Here is a 21,159-nt window from a genome sequence, read left to right as displayed (position 1 = left end):
TGCTTTCAGTGCTGAGCCTCTGAATCACTGGGCCAGCCCTTGTGCACAGTCTTCTGTTCAACAGACATCAACTCAACCCAAAACTGTTGGTTCGCAGACTCAGTTTGGGTCAGAGCCTTGTTGTCCATGGCTGGTTTTTGAGTCTCCTCTCTTTGTCCTACAAACTGCAGAAGGGAAGAGCAATCCCCCCTGTGCTTACCTGTTGGTTGTGCAGTGCTGTCTCACATTCAGTGTGGTTTCCTCTCACTTCTTCCCATATGTTTCATGTTCTGATGTCTATAGAAAGCCAGAGTGCTTGCCTGGCAAATAGGTTTGTGGGAGCAGTTCTGACTCTGCAGCTGCTTCATCAATGGGATGTATAAAACTGCTCCCAGGCCAGGCAGGTTCCTCCTTCCACCCTAACCCTCACAGCGGTAAATCTTGAGAAATCCTCCACCTGTGTGAAGTATGGCTTGAAGTTACCTGCATTCATGTTCACTTTGTAACTGCCCATCACCTCTGAAACGTGACCATGCATATGGGAGACGTAACCTGGGAGCTGTGGCCCCAGTCAGGTGTGAGGCAGGTTTAGGGTCTTTTGTTACTGAATGGAAATCTCCCATCCTGGTGTTATTCTACCATCTGTTGGAACTATATTTTGAAGTTAGGGAGCAGATGGGAGGAGACAGTTTGTGTCTGCCCCGGGGGCTATTCCTGGCTCTCTTCTCTTCCTTACCTTGCTTTCTGGGAGAAGGTAACATCCAGTTTTCCTCATGAAGTGCTTTTATTTCATAGAATCCCAGACTGGTTTGTGTTGGAAGGGACCTTAAAGCTCCTCCAGTTCCAATCCCTGCCACAGGCAGGGACACCTTCCTCTAGAGCAGGTTGCTGCAAGCCCCTGTGTCCAACCTGGCCTTGAACACTGCCAGGGATGTTCTCTAATTCCCAAAGGCATTTAAGGACTAATTTATATTCCAGGTACTTGAGATACTCCCAAACTTGTCACTAGTTTTCTTCTTGTGCCTTTTCCCCTTTTCTCAAACCCACAGGCATGGAGAGATCAGTGAAGCACCTTCTTTATACAGTTTACAATGCGAGTAAATGCTAGTGGCTCCTCAGAGGTTACCTGTCGCAGCAACACTCCCTTTGTACCAGCCACCACAGGAGAAAGGTTTCTTTAAAGACAAGAAATAGGATGAAATGTGTCTTGAGTGGCTGTTGAACCTGCCCCCTCTGAAACTGCTGTGGTTGGAGAACCACAGTCCCTGGGGACAGCAGGAGTGCGATCTTTCCAAGGACCAGTGGAGACCCCTGTTTTTCTCCTGCTGTGCTCTGCTGTTGTCTCACTTGGCTCTTTCTCCTCTCCAGAAAGCAGAATCATCAGCTGCACTTCATCTTGACATATGCTGCTCTTTAATTTGTTATGCTAGGATGGGAACTGGAGCAGCAAAGGAAATGCAGTGCGTATCAACAGTCAACACAGCGAGTCAAATCAAACCAGGGCCTTTCACTGTGTCACTGGAGAGCAGTGGGGAGAAGGGTTTCGGGTGTATTCAAAGCTTTGGGGCTTTCTAGGCTCTTGCACACCTGGGCTCCTTAAATGGGACACACAAGTATATAGGGCATGCAACATAAACTGGTACATACCTGCAGCTGCCCTCACCCAGAGAGCAGCTTTGCAGCACCTGAAATCCATAACTCCCATCAATGGGAAACCTGGTCTTCAGGCTTCATCGGCTTTGGGAGAAGATGAAATCCTTGCTTCCATCCAAGACTGAAGCATCTCTGTGGTCAGGTTTTGTTTTATTCCGAGTGTATCAGCTTCCCATGTGAAGCTCCAGCATGTTCAGGGGTGGGAAGGCAGCTCTCCCACTGGCTCCTGCTTCTCTGCCTGGTGAGCCCTGGCAGGTCCTGGGTGCAGAGTTGAGCATGTGCCTCTGCAGGTTTGACGTTTGGGTTGTGCCATAAGCAGGTTCAATCTGTGTCTTACAGGCATTGCTTGAAAAACAGCCCAACATTTGGAGATGTTTCCAACTCCAGGTAAGGCTTGGAAAGAAGACAACCCAATGTTTCCAGTTTAGGCAGCTGTCCTGCTCTGACACTTGGAGTATTCAGTCATTGACAAGAATTACTCTTCTTGGAGCATTACCTAAAAATCTGTCATGACATTTGACTCTTCAGCATGATCTTGGGTAACTAATACAGTGGAGAGACTCGCAGGCCTTTTGAGGAGCATCTCAGCATCCTCTCCGAGCGTCTGGAGGCAGCACTGAAATGTTGGCGTTGGTGAGGCAGTAAATATTGCTGAGCAGTGAAATGTGGAAGAAGGAGACTGGGGAGGCAGCGTCTCCCCAGGGACCACCTCACCGTCTTGTTTTTAGCCCCAGGTCAACTCGAGGCTGACTCAAGTCCTTGTTTGCAGTCTGGTTTGTTCACATGATTCTCATTAAATGCACGTGTTTAGGCTAAAAATGAGGAGTTTCAGAGAGATGGTTTTTATCTGTGGTTTTAGATGCCCCAGGTCCTTGCAGAAAGCTTTTAAATTTACTGATCCTGTTTGCTTCTTGTCTGTCAGGGTGGGAGCTTGGAATAGAAGGTGTTGGCTTCTCGTGGACCTTGGGTTGGTGTTTCGTGCAGTAGCTGCTTTTATTTTGGGGCTATAAATTCCATGTGATTTCCCCTTATCCCTGTAAATCAACCAGATCAGTTCTGCTTCCTTAATGTGCCCTAGAAGCATTTTAGGAGGAAAGAGGAGAAACCTTAAGGATGGGTTTCACGCTCTATCTGTGGCATGGTGTCCTGGGTTCAGCAGTAGCAGTCATTTTTTCTCCTTCTTAGTAGCTGCTGCAGTGCTGTGCTTTTGACTTTCAGCCTGGGAGCAGCGCTGATAACACCGATGGTTTTAGTTGCTGCTCAGTAATGTTTAGTCTGACCAAGGACTTTGTGAGCCTCATGCTCTGCCAGGGAGGAGGGGAAGCCAGGAGGAAGCACAGACAGGACACCTGACCCAAACTGACCAAAGGGGTATCCCATACCACAGCACGTCATGCCCACTATATAAACTGGGGGCAGTTACCCAGAAAGGCTAGATCACTGCTTGGGTAGGGCTGGGTATCGGTCGGTGGGTGGTGAGCGGTTGTATTCTCTCCCCTTGTTATTTCCCTTATCATTATTATTATTGGTGGCAGCAGCAGTGATTTGTGTTATACCTTAGTTACTGGGCTGCTCTTATCTCAACCCATGGGAGCTACATTCTTTCCATTCTCCTCCCCATCCCTTCAGGAGCAGGGGGAGGAAGATGGGGGGGAGTGAGCGAGCAGCTGCATGGTTCTGGGTTACCGCCTGGGATTAAACCACAACACATGGCAATATCAGCTTGGACACAGATGCCTGGGGAGGAGGGTTTCATAGGAAGGGGGTGAAGAAGATCAAATGAGGCAGGTGGCAGTGTGTTGTGGTGTTGGTGGGAATGGGCCAGCAGCGGGCAGGGAGCGATGTGGTGCTCTCCTTGGCCTGCCTACAGCCGAGCTTGCAGAGAAGAGCATGAACCACATCTGATCCCCAACTAGTTTTGGTTGGAAAGGACCTCAAAGCTCCTCCAGTTCCACCCCACTGCCACAGGCAGGGACACCTTCCACTAGAGCAGCTTGCTCCAAGCAACGTATTTCCTCCTTTTCTCTGCTTTTCCTTCAAGAACGCCTTTTGAGGCTGATTTAGTTGCTGGAGCCAGGAGTATGGCCACATTGTTCATGGGTCTGATAGGGGTTGCAGTCCCTCTGGAGAGACCATCTCCAAGCCAGGCAGCATGGACACAGGGTGCATGCAAGGCTGATGAATGCTGGCACAGGGACCACGCTGGTGTGAGGGCGAAGAGGTGCAGGAGCCTTCAATTTTGAGCTTTTTGGTTAAAAGCAAACTTGTCAAACTCATCGGGGAGCTGTTTGTCACATCGGCTGCTTCAGAGCATGGTTTTGCTGCTTGGGGAGCAGGGCTGGAGGTGAAACCTCAGTTCCCTGTGCTGGTGGGGTGCATGCGGGCACAGGGAGTGTTGGGGGAATCTTAAATGGGGGCAAAGCAATCAGGCAGGAAGACTTTGAGGCAGCATCTTCAGGCATGAGGAGTGAGAAGATGCAGTCAGGAGGCTGGGATGGTGAACACGGGCATCCTGAGCCTGCCTGCAGCACCTCTGGACATGTGTTGCACTCCAGTGCCTGTCCCCAGGCCGGGGGCCATGCTCTGCCCCTTCCCTATGTGACTCGGGGCCATGCAGAGCAGCGTTGGAGCCTGGTGTGACCTCCCCCTGCCTCTCCTCCTCACCCTTGCAGCGGTGCTGCGAGTGCTGGGCGGGGAAATGCTTGTCCCCGGCTGGCCCTAAGCGTTACCTCCTTCTCTTCGTACAGTTGCTGGTGAGAAGAGGGTGCCAGTGATGCCCGGATCGCCTGTGGAAGTGAAGATACAGTCCAGGTCCTCTCCTCCCAACATGCCACCGCTGCCCCCCGTGAACCCCGGCGGCCCCCGGCCCGTGTCCTTCACGCCGACTGCACGTAAGATCCCAGTAACGCTGCTTTCCCCAGGGACCAACTAGCCAGGAGGGAAGGCTCTGCTTGTCAGGGGGGTCAGTCTCAGTGAGGATGTCTCAGCCATGCTGCTTGGCTGTAGGAAGGGGAGACTGGGGCTTTTCTGCTGTTCTGTTCCATATGCAGGATGTATGATAGGGTCTGTAATCCCCCTTACCCCCTGCCTGCTCCTACTTTGCTCCCAGTGCTGCCTTGAGTCCTTCTCTTTGCAAGTGCAGCCTTGATTTCCACCATAAATTCCTTAAGAAATTGAAGTCTTTTATCAGGCAGGCTTCAAGCGAGCCAAGAGCTGGGCTTTTCACTCTATCTTTTGGAGGAGTTAATTCCCACTCTGCTCTATCTCACTTTGCAGGCAGCGTTTCTGCAGCTGAGATTAGAAAGTTTTCCTTTTTTTTAATTTCCCAGCCTCAGAAATTCCTTTCTCTCCATCCAGGTTTTCTTTGCTCCATCTTCTCTTTATAATCTTGCCTATTAAGCCACAGTCAATCCTGGTCCTGCCCATCTGCAGCAGTGTCTTACTTCTGGCTCAGAGGTGACTCTGTGGATGGGATGGACACGTGGCCTTTTCTTAGAGCCTAGAAGAGTCCTTTTTTCCTCCCTTAGCCAACATTTAAGCCATTTAATGTGTGTTAAAAAGCACCATTCTGAAGAAAAGCTGCTTTTCTTTGTTGGGCGTGGAGTTATCTGAGCCCTGCACGTGGCACATCATACGTATTTTCCATGCTCTCCTCGCCCCTTTTGCCCTGCACTGAGCATCTCCCTAGCTGGTTCTGCATTGCTGTGCTGTCCGTGATGGTGCCTGGGGTATCTCGCAGTTTGATGCTGGCAGGGGATTTTGGAGGTTTACAATCCAGCTCCATCAGGACACACACTAATGTATTGCGTGGTGCTGGCAGTAGCACTAATCACTGGGTTATCCCGCCAGACACATCCCCATCTCTGTGTGCTGAGGGGTTTTTAATGGCTCTCCTTTTGCTCAGGCAGAAAAAGACCATTAGCAAAGTGACAGGAATTAATTTTCCCAACGAGGTTGCTTGGCACACTGGTCAGGGCCAAGGAGCCTGAATCTGCTGATTGCACACGACTTAATTGCCTCTTTCCAAGACTGATGAGAGATGCAGCCTGTGGTGAAGTTCATTCTTGCTCCTTTACTTCTCAGTTGCATGAAAGGGTCTTGGTCAGAGTCAGTGGGTGCGTGTCCTACACTGCCCATGGCTGGGGCAGGTGAGGAGGAACATGCTGGAGGAAGGCCCTGTCTGCTTGTGGATCACTAACAAAAGGGAGAAGCAGCAAAAGCCTGTTGAGGATCCAAGACAGAGTTTGACAGAGTAACCCTAGGCGATGACTTATGTTCCCAGGAGGTTAGAATCCCCCTCTCCCCAAACCGGTAACCCCACTGCTCCGGGTACCCCACCTCATTGCTTCAGCACTGTCTTCTCACCTGGAAATGGAGGCTCCAGCCCGGCTCTGTGGGGAGCAGGTCCCGGTGCTGTGCAGGAGCAGATAACTGCTGGTTGCCCTGCGGTAATGGCGCTCACAGGGAGGTCAGGCCAGGCAGGATGAGCCCCAGACACAGAGTGCTTACAGGGCTGTGTCTAATGGCAGCCCTAACCCAGCGTGTTCTGCTCTGGAGGTCATCAACAGCCACCACTGCCACCCAGGGCAGCCTCTCCTGAGGAGCTGCAGCCCCCTGGCCCCGGTGGATTCCACAGCCCCCCTTCTCCCAGCTATAAATAGAGCCCATTGCTCTGCCGGGTCTCTCATGTGAAACAATAAGAGGAAGTGGAACAGAGAAGCGGGTGAAGAGCCTCAGTCACAGCAGAGCTGTTCATAGAATCCCAGCCTGGTTTATATCGGAAGGGATCTTAAAGCTTATCTAGCTCCAAGCCCTGCCACGGCAGGGACCCCTTCCACTAGAGCAGCTTGCTCCAAGCCCCTGTGTCCAACCTGCCCTTGAACACTGCCAGGGATGGGGCAGCCACAGCTTCTCTGGGCACCCTGTGCCAGCGCCTCAGCACCCTCACAGGGAAGAGCTTCTGCCTAAGAGCTCATCTCAGTCTCCCCTCTGGCAGGTTCAAGCCATTCCCCTTGGCCTGTCCCTACAGGCCCTTGTCCCAAGCCCCTCTCCAGGTTTCCTGCAGCCCCTTCAGGCACTGGAGCTGCTCTCAGGTCTCCCCTTCAGGAGCCTTCTCTTCTCCAGGCTGCCCCAGCCCAGCTCTCTCAGCCTGGCTCCAGAGCAGAGCTGCTCCAGCCCTTGCAGCATCTCCGTGGCCTCCTCTGGCCTCGCTCCAGCAGCTCCAGGTCCCTCTTGTGGTGCTGCCCCAGAGCTGGATCAGGGCTGCAGGGGGGGGTCTCCCCAGAGCACAGTGGAGCAGGAGAATCCCCTCTCTCGACCTTTGCTGTTTGAGCAAAGCTTTCTCTGGGCAGCTTTCCCCCTATTTATAACAATTCTATTGTGAAATAAGTGTTCCGAGTAATTCATGGAAGCTTTGCCCTTCACATAGCTCTGTGCTCCATGGTAGCTGACCCTGCAGGTACATGCCATCTCTGCAGGACATCTCTTTCCCTTTGCTGCCTTGGGGAAGTCGATGTGGACAGCAGTTTCTGAGGCTGTGTTGTTCCATAACAAAAGGCATGAGTTTGCTTTGCCTTTGTACCCCCATTCTCTCAATCCTGGCCTTTGCCTTCATTTCATCATCTCTCTGTCTGCAAAAGGCCACATCTTTGTTATGCCCCCAAAGAGCCTGTCACCCTTTGGTTAGCAGGAACCACCTTTGATGATCTCTTCAGCCTTATCTTTCCCTTGCATCTTAACTGACTCTGGTTAAATCTTCCTGGCTTCCCTCTGTGCTCACCACAGCAGGTCCAGGTGTGTGGAGCCTTTCCAGCCTCCAACCCTGGTGTGCCCCAGAGCGGTTTAACTGTTAGGGCCCTCCTGCTGCCTGCTCCAAAAACCCCTCCCTGGGTCACAAGGATTTGGGGTGAACCCCACAAAGCTGCAGTGATGGTTTTCACATCTCTTTTGGCAAGTTATTGCTCCATCACTGCATGCTCTGCATGCAAGGGGTTCTGCTGGGTGGCTGCAGTGCTTCTCTGAACGCCATCATTTGAAATGGTTTATATGGCTTGTGGCCTTCAGCACTTACATCCATAAGGGATTCAGGTCTGGCCTTTAAGGATAACCCTGTGGATCAGCTAGAACTGTATTTATGATGATGTACTGTTCCCCCTCTCAAACTCTGGTTTATGCTGTGTTGGGGCCCCAGTGCACAGCTGTTCTTCAGACAGGGCTCTAGATTGCACAACAACAGTGTGGGGATGTCAACAATTGATTCTGATCCCTTGCTGAGTTCCCAAACTTCCAGCCCTCAGTCTGTTTCGACATGCTCTCCACTTACAGAAAGCAGTGCTGCAGATGGGACCAGGTTGGGAAAAACAACCCTGCTTGTGAAACCCCCTGTAAATCCCTAGGGAGGTGCAGTGGGAGCAATGGGCAGGATACTGTTGGTCCTCTTGGGGTAAAGAGGAGGCACCTGAGCTGCAGGTTCTGCTAGTGAGCCCCTGGCTGTAATGAGAACTGGTAAAGGCTGGGGCTGGGAAGGATGGTTGGGATGTCTGGTGTCACTTTCTGCCTGACAAAGGCCAGGAAACCCTGGTCAGTGATTCCTGCTGAGGGCTGACCCTGTGTCCCCTCAGGCTGCCTCACATGCAAGCAGTGGTGTGCCTGCTCTGCTGAGCGCTGATTCTGTTGGTTTTTGATGGCCCTGGGCATGAAGCTCGCTGAGCAGAGGAGAGAAATGCCAGGGAGGTGACTGTGTAAATCACACCTGAGGAAACTCGGGAGGTTTAGATTGGATATCAGGAAAGATTCCTCCCTGTGAGGGTGCTGAGGCGCTGGCACAGGGTGCCCAGAGAAGCTGTGGCTGCCCCATCCCTGGCAGTGTTCAAGGGCAGGTTGGACACAGGGGCTTGGAGCAAGCTGCTCTAGTGTAAGGTGTCCCTGCCAGTGGCAGCGGTTGGAACTGGATGGGCTTTGAGGTCCCTTCCAACCCAGTGCCTTGGCTGGGTGTGTGGTTCTCATGTGCTGGGAGGTGCAAGAGCGTCCCTGTGAGCCCAGGGGAAACTTGAGGAGATAAGGCACGCATGTTATAGGTGACCAGCTCCACACTGGATGCCCTCCAGCCCAGTGTGCAGGCTCTGCTCTGCCCATAGCCCCTTTTCTGGCTCTTGCCCTGTTTGCTAGCAGCAATTAGCCAGCAGCAGCAGGCTCCTGGATCCTCTTAAACACCAAATATCGCTTCTCTCTCCTATTTACAGTGCCCAACGGAATAAACCATTCGCCACCGACCCTGAACGGGGCTCCATCCCCACCCCAGAGGTTTAGCAATGGTCCTTCCTCCTCCTCCTCTTCCTCGCTGACGAACCAGCAGCTCCCAGCCACGTGTGGTGCCCGGCAGCTCAGCAAGCTGAAGCGCTTCCTCACTACCCTGCAGCAGTTTGGCAATGACATCTCACCAGAGATCGGGGAGAAGGTCCGGACCCTGGTCCTGGCGCTAGTGGTAAGCCTCACATCCCAGCTTAGGCTGCCTTGATCTTGGAGAGCACTTTGGGATGGGAACCTGGCAGCCAGCGTGTACCCATGTTACACAATGCTGTGTGTCTGCATGTTTACAGGCAGAGCTGTTGGCTGAGCAAGGCTCTGCAGTGTTTATGCGTTCTGGTAAACTTGCTGACTTCTTTCTCTCTTGGCTTTGGTGGGTTTCAAAAAGCTTTTTGTCCGGTGGCTTTGGCATCAGCTTGTGTGCAGCTAAACTTAAGGAATTCTGGATGGGCTGGTACAAAGCCTTCCTCTAAAGGCCGCGGCTCTGGTGTCACAGGCTATGCTGGGCTTTCCATTTCTTCTCATAAATGAAACTGTTCACCCAGTTCAGAAGAGTCTGTAGCTGGGGAAGTGTTTTCTTGCCTGTGCAGGTGTTAATTGCCTGACCCCAGCCACAGATCAGTTTAACTCTCATCTGCTTCCATACAATGAAAAACCAGTTCCAGCCACTACTTAGTGCTGGCCAGAGCTCAGTGTGGCAGCTCAACACTGCTTTGCTCAGCAAGGGAGCCAGCGGTAATGGGAAGGGCAGGGTGCTGTCGCTAGCAGGGACTCACTCCAGAGAGCTGGGAATCCTACTCTGCTCCCAGGTGTGTAGAGACTTGTTAGGACACTTCAAAGATGTAATTTATTGATAAGCCGTGATGTGTTTAATGGGCTCTTCTCCTCTTTATGGGCTGCTCCTGCCATGTCTTAACCCAAGCCCACTGGCTCAGCAGAGTGAACCATTGCCAAAGTCTGCAGAGCATGGGAAGGCCGCGGTTGCAAAATCAGAGGTCTGGGCTCCTGGTGAGCAGCTGCTGCTTTGTGGGATTGCATATGTGTGTTACCAAAGGCATTGGTTCTTCCAGACACATCCATGCCTGTGACAGTCTGAGGGTGCAGCTATAGCAAAGGGCTTCGTCAGTAACTTGTGCATCTTCTGCCCTTCTTTTGCATTCCCATGCTCGCATTTGCAAGAGCTGGGGTGGGTGGCAGTGCAAACATGGTGTGTGTGTGCCCCCATGCCTCTTAGCAGCTCTGGACGCCTGAAAACATCCTTCAAAAACCAAATGAACAAGTCTCGCTGCACAATTATGTCAAGTCTTTGCAGGTATGCAGGCTACCTGGTAGAAATGCTGTGCAAGCACAGACCTGCGACTGAGACCCTGGAGCACAGCACCATGGCTGGGCCCATATGGCTGATCCCAGTGCTGATCCCAGGACCAGCTCTGCTGTTTGGCATGGGCAGAGCAACCATGAGTCTGTTCATAGCCTTGGGGGATTTCAGTGTTTCATGGAGTCACAAAATGGTTTGAGTTGGAAGGGACCTTAAAGTTCATCCATTTCCAACCCCTGCCACAGGCAGGGACACCTTCCACTAGAGCAGCTTGCTCCAAGCCCCTGTGTCCAACCTGGCCTTGAGCAGTGCCAGGGTTTGAACACTGTACGCAAAATGCTGTTGCTGCAGGAAGGAGTATGCATTTCCATGGGTGCAGGGTAGTACCTTAGCTCACCCTTTTGGAAATGGAAATGTTAAGCTGCCCAGGTTCCTGTGACTGTCATCTCACCACTGATTATGGTGATTGCTGCAGGGCTGAACTTTGTACATACAGGTTATCAAATGCTGCTTGTCCCAGGGAGCAGGCAGCTTGCACAGCCCCAGGGGATGTGCTGCCGGAGCAGGGTGATGGAAACCTCATGGCTGGTGGGTAGGTTAGGCGAGGTGAGCTGAGCAGGAGGAAGGAGGAGAGGAAAGGGTGCAGCTCTGAGCAGCTGGAATCACTGCCTGGATCCCTGCGGGTCCTGCTGCTTCCCAGACCCAGGCTCTGCTCCCAGCCCAGGAGCTGGGAGGATATTGGGCCAGGCAGCGCTCACCCCTTGCCTGGTGCAGCAATCCTGCTCCATTGGCCTGAGTCTTTTTGGCTGTTGGGCAGAATCCGATGGAAGCTGTCAGTCCCGGAGTGGCAGATGCAGTCTCTCTTCCAGTTCTGTTCATTTGGAGCCGTTTCCCCTGTGTCTAAAAATTAGAGCAAATTGTCATTTCATTTCTTAATTTGTTTCCTCAGAACTCAACGGTGACGATCGAGGAATTTCACTGCAAGCTGCAAGAGGCGACCAACTTCCCCCTCCGGCCCTTTGTGATCCCCTTTCTGAAGGTGACAGGGAGCTGGTGGGGCTTTGCTGGTGCTCCGTGAGTTAGGCTCTGTGCTTGGCAGTGTGTCGTGCCTGGGAAAGCTCCTCCTTCAAGCACCACAGCCATTTAGTTCCAGTCCAAGACAGACTGCACAGACCGAACAGTGGCCGTGCGGGACGGGCTTGTGGAAAGCTGACTTTGTAACAAGTGCCACATATGTCTGCTTGTATGTTAGGGATAAAGGGGACAAACCAAGCTCCATCAGGAGCTTCTGATCCTATAATCTTATTTGCAGATGTTCAGATCTAGAATGTTTGAGGTGTCGGCACATGGAGCCTGTCTGGGGGTGGCTGGATGCTGGAAGCACAGAGCACTTCCCGTGACACTTGGGGTTTGGGTGCATCGGTGTCAGGCCGTCCTCAGCTCTTGAGGAAATACAGATAAATCCTAGTGCAGACACCAGGAGCTGGAGGATCATGAGTTGGGGCCACAGGCTCTAGGTGTTAATAGAACTCCAACCCCTGCCACGGGCAGGGACACCTTCCACTAGAGCAGCTTGCTCCAAGCCCCTGTGTCCAACCTGCCCTTGAACACTGCCAGGGATGGGGCAGCCACAGCTTCTCTGGGCACCCTGTGCCAGCGCCTCAGCACCCTCACAGGGAAGAGCTTCTGCCTAAGAGCTCATCTCAGTCTCCCCTCTGGCAGGTTAAAGCCATTCCCCTTGGCCTGTCCCTGCAGGCCCTTGTCCCAAGCCCCTCTCCAGGTTTCCTGCAGCCCCTTTAGGCACTGGAGCTGCTCTAAGGTCTCCCCTTCAGGAGCCTTCTCTTCTCCAGGCTGCCCCAGCCCAGCTCTCTCAGCCTGGCTCCAGAGCAGAGCTGCCCCAGCCCTCACAGCATCTCCATGGCCTTCTCTGGCCTCTCTCCAGCAGCTCCAGGTCCCTCTTGTACTGCTGCCCCAGAGCTGGATCAGGGCTGCAGGGTGGGGGTCTCCCAAGAGCACAGCAGAGGGGTTGAAGCTCAGTGGGATGCATTAACCCAGTGCTACTGCTCTGAGGTGTGCAGAGCAAACCTGTGAGCAGCTGGAGCTGCCTGGGTAGAGCAGACCCCCCTTGTTTTCCAGGCCAACCTCCCGCTGCTGCAGAGAGAGCTGCTGCACTGTGCCCGCGCTGCCAAGCAGACACCCTCCCAGTACCTGGCGCAGCACGAGCACATCCTGCTGAACACAAACACCACGTCCCCCGCTGACTCCTCCGAGCTGCTCATCGAGGTGAACGGGAATGGGAAGAGGCACAGTCCAGACAGGTAAACACAGCACTTGGTGTGCTGCCACCCTCTTGAAGTCGTGACTTGGTTCAGCTTTGCTGCTGTCAAAGCTTTAACATCATTCAGGGCTAAAGCAAAGATTTTACCACTCTCAGCAACTGTTCTGGCTGTTATTGAGACATCAGTGATCGTTCTTCCTGCACTGTGAATTCAGGTTGGGATCCTCTTTCAGGCCGGTTCTGTCCCAGAGGGAGCTGAGCTCCCCCTCCCCGGGCAGCTCACAGAGGCACTCTCTTGGGAGGATGCAGTTTGTTTTCAGCACTTCTTATTCCAAGTCAGAATTTGTTATGTAATGATGTGGAGCATGCCTCAGTTTTACCAAAACTGTGAAATGTTAATGTGGTCATGCTCAGAAAGATGAATCACAGCACTCGGGCATCTTGACCTTGTTCTTTGACAGGGTCATCCTGTGGATTTGTTCCTAAGCTGAGTGTGCTTGGTTTAGCTCCCTGCTTTTCCCCCCACACACTAAAATCGTCGCTGCCCCAGCTCTGCTGGTTTGAAATCTGCATCTTTCCCTTTCCAAGTGCATTCGTGTGGTGCTAACAAACACCTCTCTCTGCTGGTGTGGTTGCAGAAGGGACGACAGCAGCTTTGAGAGGGACCCGCTGCCGACAGACCCTCCGGCCAAGCGGGTGTGCACCATCAGCCCTGCGCCCCGGCACAGCCCGGCCCTCACCATCCCCCTGATGAACCCTGGGGGGCAGTTCCACCCCACCCCACCGCCCCTCCAGCACTACACCTTGGAAGACATCGCAACCTCCCACCTCTACAGGGACCCCAGCAAGATGCTGGAGCACAGAGAGATCCGAGACAGGCACGGCGCTCTGGGTGAGAAAGCCTGCAGGGCTTTTAGTTGTAGGAGCTGTGAGGTCCAGGAGCTGAGCTTTGGCATCAGTCCCTGCTTGGCCACTTGCACCCAAAGCTGTGTAATGTGGCCATGTTCTCAGCAGAGATTTTGAAGGGGATTCAGAGCATGGAAGGTTAAAGTGGGAAGATTGAGGCTGTATTTCCCTGTACGCATGTAAAGGCTGGAGTCACTGAGGGTAAGGAGGAAGGACCCAGCGTGTGAGTTGAGTGTGGCCAACCCAGCAGGCAGGAATGGAGGGCAGGGAGGTAGAAGGTAACTTCCCTGAGATCACTGAAGCAGGAAACCAGAGCCTGGCCCCCCAGCCCGTGTCTCCCCAGGGGGGTGTGGGAGGTACATGCTGTGTTTCCAACAGGGCACGAGCTCTGAGCTCCTGTGGGTTTATAAGGGAGACAGCTCGCAAGCAGATCAGATCCAGAGCTGTGAGTGGATTGTAGCACTTCAGAGATGGTGACACAGATAAGGATAAAAGCACCAGTGTGGAATTGCCCCTGTAGAGCCACGTCCTTGAGATGTGTTTTACAGTCTCAGCTATATGTAGCTGGAAATACTGTTCTTTGTTATCGCTTAGGGCCACCTCCCCTCTCCAGTACTGAAAGCACTTGGTCCATCTGATCACTCTTGTGGCTGTGGTTTCTTGAAGGTTTGAATGGAGGATACCAGGACGAGCTGGTGGACCACCGCTTGACGGAGAGAGAGTGGGCTGATGAGTGGAAGCATCTCGATCACGTAAGGAACAGGCAGGAGATGTGGGAAGCTTTGTGGGATGCAGCAACCCAGTGATCCACCTGCTCCAATTTGTGGTTTTCTTGTTGTTGATACCATATCTGGGCTTTCTGAGAGGCTCGTGGAGGAACAGGCCACCACAAGAAGGTGGACGGTGGGGAGGGAAGATTGGAGCATCCCTCCAGACAATGACATCTTCCTGGGATGGAGCCTCCAGTGAGAAATTGAGGAGCTGACCCTGTGAGCCAGACTGAGCCCTCGTTCCTCCTTCAGGCACTGAACTGCATCATGGAGATGGTGGAGAAGACGCGGCGCTCCATGGCCGTGCTGCGGCGCTGCCAGGAGGCCGACCGGGAGGAGCTCAACTACTGGAAGAGGCGGTGCAGCGAGGCCGAGCCGCGCAAGGCGGGCAGCGACCTGCTCCCCAGGCAGCACAGCCCCAGCAGCTCCGACTCCATCGGCAGTGGTGAGCCAGGGCGGCCACAACCTCCTGTGGTGTCCTCTTTTGACAATATTAGACACAAAGTGATGATAATAGGGTCAGGTAATGGTATAATTTGTGGTGTGGCACCGACACAGGGTGCCCAGAGGAGCTGTGGCTGCCCCATCCCTGGCAGTGTTCAGGGCCAGGTTGGACACAGGGGCTTGGAGCAAGCTGCTCTAGTGGAAGGGGTCCCTGCCCGTGGCCGGGGTTGGAACTGGATGAGCCTTAAGGTCCCTTCCAGCCCAAACCAGTCTGGGATTCTGTAAATTAAATAGTTCAGCAGTGCATAGCTGTTTTCAGTGCTTTGAAGAGAGACAAGTCAGTGGATACATGGAACCTCCTGGGTGAGCTGGAGGAAGCAGCTTCTATTAGTGCTGGGAGAAGAGCATCTTCCTTGTCACTGAGCTGTACTTGCTGACCAAACCAAGCCAAGTTTATCCACAGCTGAGAAACTGGGGGGTGAAAAGGCAGAAGAAGTGGTTGGTTCCAGCTCTCTTCCCTTCCCAGTCTGTCTACACAATTTAAAATGTCAAGGTCTGCTAATTCTTAAAATGCCAAAGACTGCAGTAAGTGTAAGAGCTACCTGGTTTATTAATTCTATTTCTGTATCATGAGTCAAGTTAACTTTATTGAAGCTGACTATTTCTCACCTCCAGTATTTGACCCTTGTACAAAACCAAGTCTAAAATGCTGGTTTATTCATCTGGATGTGATTCGTATTTCCATCCCAATAAATACGGTGTGAGCCCATGGGTTGGCTGGGCTGCGTGACGGCCTCATGAGCACAGCCAGCTTTTAGCCCTTTTATATTTAAGTCTATCATGACTAATACACTTACAGCCCCGTGATGTTAAAGGTGATATGGTTGAATATTCTTTTTTAATGGATTGGGAACACTGTTGATGCTTCCTCCCCTTGTGGTACCAAGGGCTGATTGTCACGCTCCATTCCTGTTGTGAGAACTCATGAAGTGCTTTTGTTCTCCCACCAACCTTGGACACGAATCAGTTTTTGTTCTGAGCCTTCAGAAAGTTACTCTGAAGCCTTAAAAACCAGGGACACAGGATGAGGCTTCAAAAAGCTTCCCTGCGTGACTGCAGTCTGTGTTCAGGCCCTTGTGTCACCATCCCTATCTGTCACATTGGCTCTTTGCAGGCTCATGGGTGCTGAGGAATGTGTACACCTCTGGTTGTAAGAGGTCTTGCAGGACAGTTTGTCATTTCAAGCCTTTGAATCGCCCTTGGGAGCGGGAAGTGCTGTGTTTAATGTAAGCTGCTGGTCACATAGGTTGATGCTCAAAGTCTCTGGCCAGTGCAGATGTTTGGCATACAAACATAGCATAAGCATTGCCTGTTGTTATAGAGTACCAGGAAATGGGTTATACAGGGTCATAAATTATGCAAGGCACTAATTAAATGTTGTAATTTATCATCTGAGCGTTTGATGAACAGCTTTAGCTGTAGGAATCCTCTGCTCTGAGTTCGAGCTGCTTGATTCTGCCCTGCCCCGCGATGTACGGAGGCACTGCTGGGCACTTCAGCAGCAGCTGGCTGAGACAAGGCTTTGCCAACCTTTCCCTGTGTCCCTTATTCCAGCAGATTCCTTGCGGGAGTTCAGCAGCAGGTCGGGAACGGGCTACGTCACTGAGGAGATCTGGAAAAAAGCTGGTGAGTGTTTGTGAGGAGCTTGGCGAGGGCTTGGGCCGCCTCGCCTGCGGTAAACACAGATGCCGCTGCTTTGCTCGGCACAAACAGGAGCAGCCCAGCTGCAGGAACGCCCCAGGATGTGCACATCTGGCTGCCAACACCCCCAGCCTGGCTTTTCCGAAGGGCTCAGCTCCTTCTGGATGATGTGTGGGGATCCTGTGGGGCTGAGCCTGGCCCCAGGAGCAGTTGCGGTGCTGGTGCTGCCGCAGGGAACACGTGGCTGCACCCCGGGGTCTCTCAGAGGCTCACCCTGCCCCTGGGGCGGGTGCTGAAGCTACTCTTTCCTTCCAGAAGAAGCCGTGAACGAGGTGAAGCGCCAGGCCATGTCCGAGGTGCAGAAGGCAGTGGCAGAGGCCGAGCAGAAGGCGTTTGAGATGATCGCCTCTGAGAGGGCGCGCATGGAGCAGACCATCGCGGACGCTAAGCGCCAGGCCACCGAGGATGCTTTCCTAGTGATAAATGAGCAGGAGGAGTCCACGGAGGTAAGGTACCAGGGGATGTGCTAGGAGGGGACTTGCAAAGACTCTGAGTCTCCAGGTCCTGCACTGCAGGTTCCTCATCCCTTTTCCTTTTAGGAGTCTCGGTTCAGTTACTGTTACTGTGTGTTATGGGCGCCCTGCCAGGATGCACTGTTAGCATGGAAAAAAACATTTTGCTTTTGATTTTGCTTGTAGGGGAATTGGTGTCCGCACATGCTGGCGTCTATGACCTGGACCCTACTGGAGGGTAGATTTAGATTAGACTTTAGGCAGTTCTTCCCTGTGAGGGTGCTGAGGCGCTGGCACAGGGTGCCCAGAGAAGCTGTGGCTGCCCCATCCCTGGCAGTGTTCAAGGCCAGGTTGGACACAGGGGCTTGGAGCAAGCTGCTCTAGTGGAAGGGGTCCCTGCCTGTGGAAGGGGTCCCTGCCTGTGGCAGGGGTTGGAGCTGGATGAGCTTTAAGGTCCCTTCCAACCAAAACCAGTCTGGGACTCTGTGACCCAGTGCAATGACCAGGGATTTCTTGGGATCAAGGGAGATGTGGAAGCAGAAGGATGCTGGTGGATGCAGCTCTCCATTTAGCTCAGAAACCTGCTGTGGGGTACTTGATTTGTGCAGAAAATGAATCTCTGTGGGCTTTAAAATTGTGCAGGGTCGATGCTTGGCTGCAGGTGAAGCTTCATGTACCTGATGGTCTCTACCATACCCCATGTCGTGTATTTTCTGGGGTGTTGTTGTTCCACTGGATCCCAAAACATGAGCCTGGGCTGTGTGTGCTCACCTTATCTGCAGGCCCCCATGGTTCTTGCTGTGTCGCTCCCATATGTGCAGGGGTAGGTGAGAAGTGTTGGTGCAGGGTGGCCATCCCTGCTGTGGGTAGCCTTGTAACACCTAATGAGACGTTGGAATTGAAGGGTTGACTCTTGGTTTGTCATAGCCAGCGACACTGCTGAATGGGGAACTCGATCCACACCTCAATCATTCATTACCCTCACTGCTGCTTAATTGGAAGCTCATGTTAAGCTTTGGAGATCTCAGCTGGACTGGGCAAGAATTGCACAGCTCATTCCTGCACCACCACTTCCCATCCACATGTGGTTTGCTCCTTGTTTTAATTTCCTGCATGAATGCAGAGGCTTTATTTCTACTGAGCAAAACCGGGATGGGAACATGGAGTTAATGTCAGGTGGGTCTGTACAGGCAGCAAGTCCCATTCCCTCCTCATGTGGGGCTTCAGTCCGGAGCTCAGGAAGCTCTGGCCCCATGCGCTGCAGGAACCATGTAAATATTAGGTGTTATTACAGAGCATTCTCTCTACACTCTGATATGTCCCAGTTAAATCACTGCTGGTTGAATGCACCAGTCAGTAAACACATGATGGGAGTGGGTGGAACTGCTCAGGAAGCCATGGAAGAAATGAGACAAGCCGGATTTCTCCGTAGGGGAATACCAGAGGAGTGTTGTCCTCCTCCAGCCGTTCTGGGGAGCCACTGAGTTTCCCCTGCAGCACCCTCCTGTGCAAGCCCCCGAGCCCTTCCCTGGGGGCCATGATGAAAAGCTGTCATGTATTCTGTCAGATGTAACCTCTGAAACAGAGTTTAACCCCCCCTGAAGTGCAGACAGCTGTAAAGCAGTGACCCAGTTTTCCAAGTTACCACAGGCTTTGGTGGGGATTTGTGGTTGTGAGTCCTGCTTCAGGAAGCTTGAGCAGCCCCGGGGTCACACTGGCTCTGGAGCAGCTCGCTCCCCACCAGCTCACTGTGGTGCTTTGCCTCCAGCCCATCAGTCATCACCAGGAGCTGGTGGCTCTGGTGCAGGCCCTGCGAGCAGGGAATCTCAGTGCTGCACCCAGCATCTTCCACCACCCCCTTCTCCGTGAGCTGACCTTGCCCTGCTCAGGGCGCTGCTGACGCAGGGGTGCAGCTGCAGGAAAACTGATCCATGCTCTGCCTCAGAGCAGCCGCAGCTCCCGGCGCTCACATGGTGCCTGCAGGCACTTTGGTCGGGCTCAGCTCCACTTCCAGATCAGAGCCAGGCTCTGGTGCTGCTTCCACCTGGCTTCAAAGGAGCTGTTTTTCCTTTCCAAATGAGCCTGCTCCAGCCTCCTGTGCAGCGAGGCAGGGGGCACGGCACATGGTGCCTGCACAACGCGCTGTAATCCCTGCGGAGGCACTTGGCTGGGAGCGAGACCAAAATAGAGCTGCTTAAAACAGGAAATAAAAAGGCCGAATAGCAGCATCTGCAGCGTGGTTTTCAGTCCTTGCCTGCTGCTTCCTCTGTGCAGTTGGGTGGAGGATGTGAGCGGTGCAGTCTGGCAGGCAGGTTTGGGCAGAGCAGAGGAGTGGTACCCTTGGCAAAGCAGCAGGAATTAATGGCTTACTCATGTTAATAGTATTAAATCTGGGCCAGAGAGGGGATGAGCGGTCCCCTCCAGAGCTGCTGAGTCAGCACCGTCCCTTAGCCCTCGGGAACTGAACCCGTTTTGGTGTCTCTGGTCTTGCAGAGCTGCTGGAACTGCGGTCGCAAAGCCAGCGAGACCTGCAGCGGCTGCAACATCGCCCGCTACTGCGGCTCCTTCTGCCAGCACAAGGACTGGGAGAGGCACCACCGCATCTGCGGGCAGAGCCTGCACGGCCAGAGCAAGCCCCTGGCTCTGCCCACGGGCCGCTCCGTGGCCAAGAGCCTCGATGGCGTTCCCAGCCCAGCCCTTGAGAAGACTTCGGCGACCACGTCCCGCTCCTCCACCCCAGCATCCGTGACAGCCATAGACACGAACGGGCTCTGAAGGGGAAGTTTGGGTTTGCTCCCGTTGAGTGGTTTCCCTTGGGGGGGGGGTTGAGCCAGAAAACGCCCCACAGCACCTCGTATCCCGTGACACATCTGACACATCGCGCCGCCTCCTCGGAGCGCCGACACTCGGGCTTTGCCATCTCATTCTGCCTTTTCCTGGCGTGGCTCGTGAAGAACCTTGCCCACAGCACCTCGGTGCCCATCTCCCTGCAGGGAGAACCAGAGCATCCTTCAGGACTGGAGGACACTGGGCACTCACTCAGGGGGACCTGGACTCAGTGGGGAGCTGCCGGCGCACGCAGGAGATGCTGAGCATGGGGTGAACAATGGGAGCTCCATCCTTATGGGCCAGACGTGCTCAAGCTCCTTTCTCAGCTTCCTTTCTTCCACAGCATGGATCCGTGCTCCCCTGGTGCCCAGGCACGGTGTCTCAGATGGCCAGGGGTTGCTGTGAACAGACTGGAGCTTATTCCCCAGCAGGAGCATCTCGTCCTCTAGTGCAATGGCAAAAGCTGAGCTCGCTCCTCCTCTGCCTGCAGGTTGGCAGTTGGTGGTTGCAGAGGAGGAGGAGGGGATTCATCTGCTCTAAACCAAATGTCAGTACCAGGGAGCTGTGGTCAGTCACTTCTGGATGGTTTTAATCCCATTCGGTGATGGGATGGACGGTTCTGTGTCGCCCTGGGGGGACCTTTGCTGGGGAAGAGCGTGCAGAGCAAACCTGGCTTGGTTGCAGGCAGTTACTGCCCTTCCCACCTGGGTGCTGTTACTTTGCTATGCAGAAAGCTTTTGTGTTTCTCACTGCATGGAAGTTGTTGGTTTGGGAGTTTCTGCCGTTGTTTTGAACCAGAGATCCTCACAGGACTGTTACTTATGGTCTGTGCTCTCCACACACCTTGGCCAAACTAAACACAGGACTTGGTGTCCTCCTGCATCAGTTCTTCCCCCAGCCCTGCGGTGCTGCTCTGACACTGGCTGCACTCCTCTCCTCATCCCCAGGGATGTGCCACCACTGCCTCGTCCACCATCAGAGCATCCCAAATATGCAGTGAGATCGCACAGGGATGCTGTGGCCGGCCTGGGAAGATTCATTGCTTAGGATGTGTATGGAGGGATTCGGGGCACTGCAAACCCCACAGTGGGGCTGTTTGGGGGTCACAGTGGGGCTCATCTCATGCTTCATGGACGTCCTGATGGGCTCTGCCCTACTCTCCCACCCTGCACCCCAGGGGGCTCTGGAGAACCATCAGTTCAGCAGAGCCGTGTTCCTGTGGCTGCTCCTGGGCCGGAGCCCAATGAGGCGAGTAATTCCCAAGTTAGTTTTGACCAGTTCAGTTGGAGGCGACTGATGGAAATGGGATGGATCACCTGGAGCTTGCTGTGGTGGAGCTGGCTGCCCAGGGATGAACGAGTGCCCCACTGAACCAGCCCTGTCCCTGAGGAAAGCTGTTCGGAAGATGCTGTCAGGGGGTAGAGCTGGCCAGTTCTGTGCCTGTGAGGTTTTATCACGCAGAAG

At 53.6% G+C, this 21,159-nt stretch overlaps 1 protein-coding gene across 5 annotated transcripts in view; it reads left to right on the top strand.

Moving 5' to 3' along the window:
- CBFA2T2 (CBFA2/RUNX1 partner transcriptional co-repressor 2) overlaps positions 1–20,844 on the top strand; it is a 59,837-nt gene extending 38,993 nt beyond the window's left edge. For 2 of the 5 annotated variants that reach the window (XM_061441443.1, XM_061441448.1), the window contains exons 2-11: positions 4,380–4,523; positions 8,874–9,115; positions 11,205–11,294; positions 12,392–12,573; positions 13,172–13,425; positions 14,106–14,191; positions 14,462–14,654; positions 16,268–16,339; positions 16,670–16,860; positions 19,360–20,844. In XM_061441443.1, the coding sequence (XP_061297427.1) occupies positions 4,380–4,523; positions 8,874–9,115; positions 11,205–11,294; positions 12,392–12,573; positions 13,172–13,425; positions 14,106–14,191; positions 14,462–14,654; positions 16,268–16,339; positions 16,670–16,860; positions 19,360–19,641 (1,736 nt within the window). In that variant the 3' untranslated portion in view covers positions 19,642–20,844. The remainder of the gene's footprint in view (positions 1–4,379; positions 4,524–8,873; positions 9,116–11,204; positions 11,295–12,391; positions 12,574–13,171; positions 13,426–14,105; positions 14,192–14,461; positions 14,655–16,267; positions 16,340–16,669; positions 16,861–19,359) is intronic. The other 3 variants (XM_061441447.1, XM_061441445.1, XM_061441446.1) reach the window with 3 other exon arrangements.
- Positions 20,845–21,159: the final 315 nt, after the last annotated feature.

The sequence above is a fragment of the Pezoporus flaviventris genome, unplaced genomic scaffold (assembly GCF_033815535.1).
Source record: "Pezoporus flaviventris isolate CSIRO_AGI_PZ_B2104156 unplaced genomic scaffold, CSIRO_AGI_Pfla_v1 ptg000213l, whole genome shotgun sequence".
Classification (NCBI taxonomy): domain Eukaryota; kingdom Metazoa; phylum Chordata; class Aves; order Psittaciformes; family Psittacidae; genus Pezoporus; species Pezoporus flaviventris.
The sequence above is the reverse complement of the archived record's forward strand: the minus strand, read 5'-3'. Positions and strand labels throughout refer to the sequence as shown.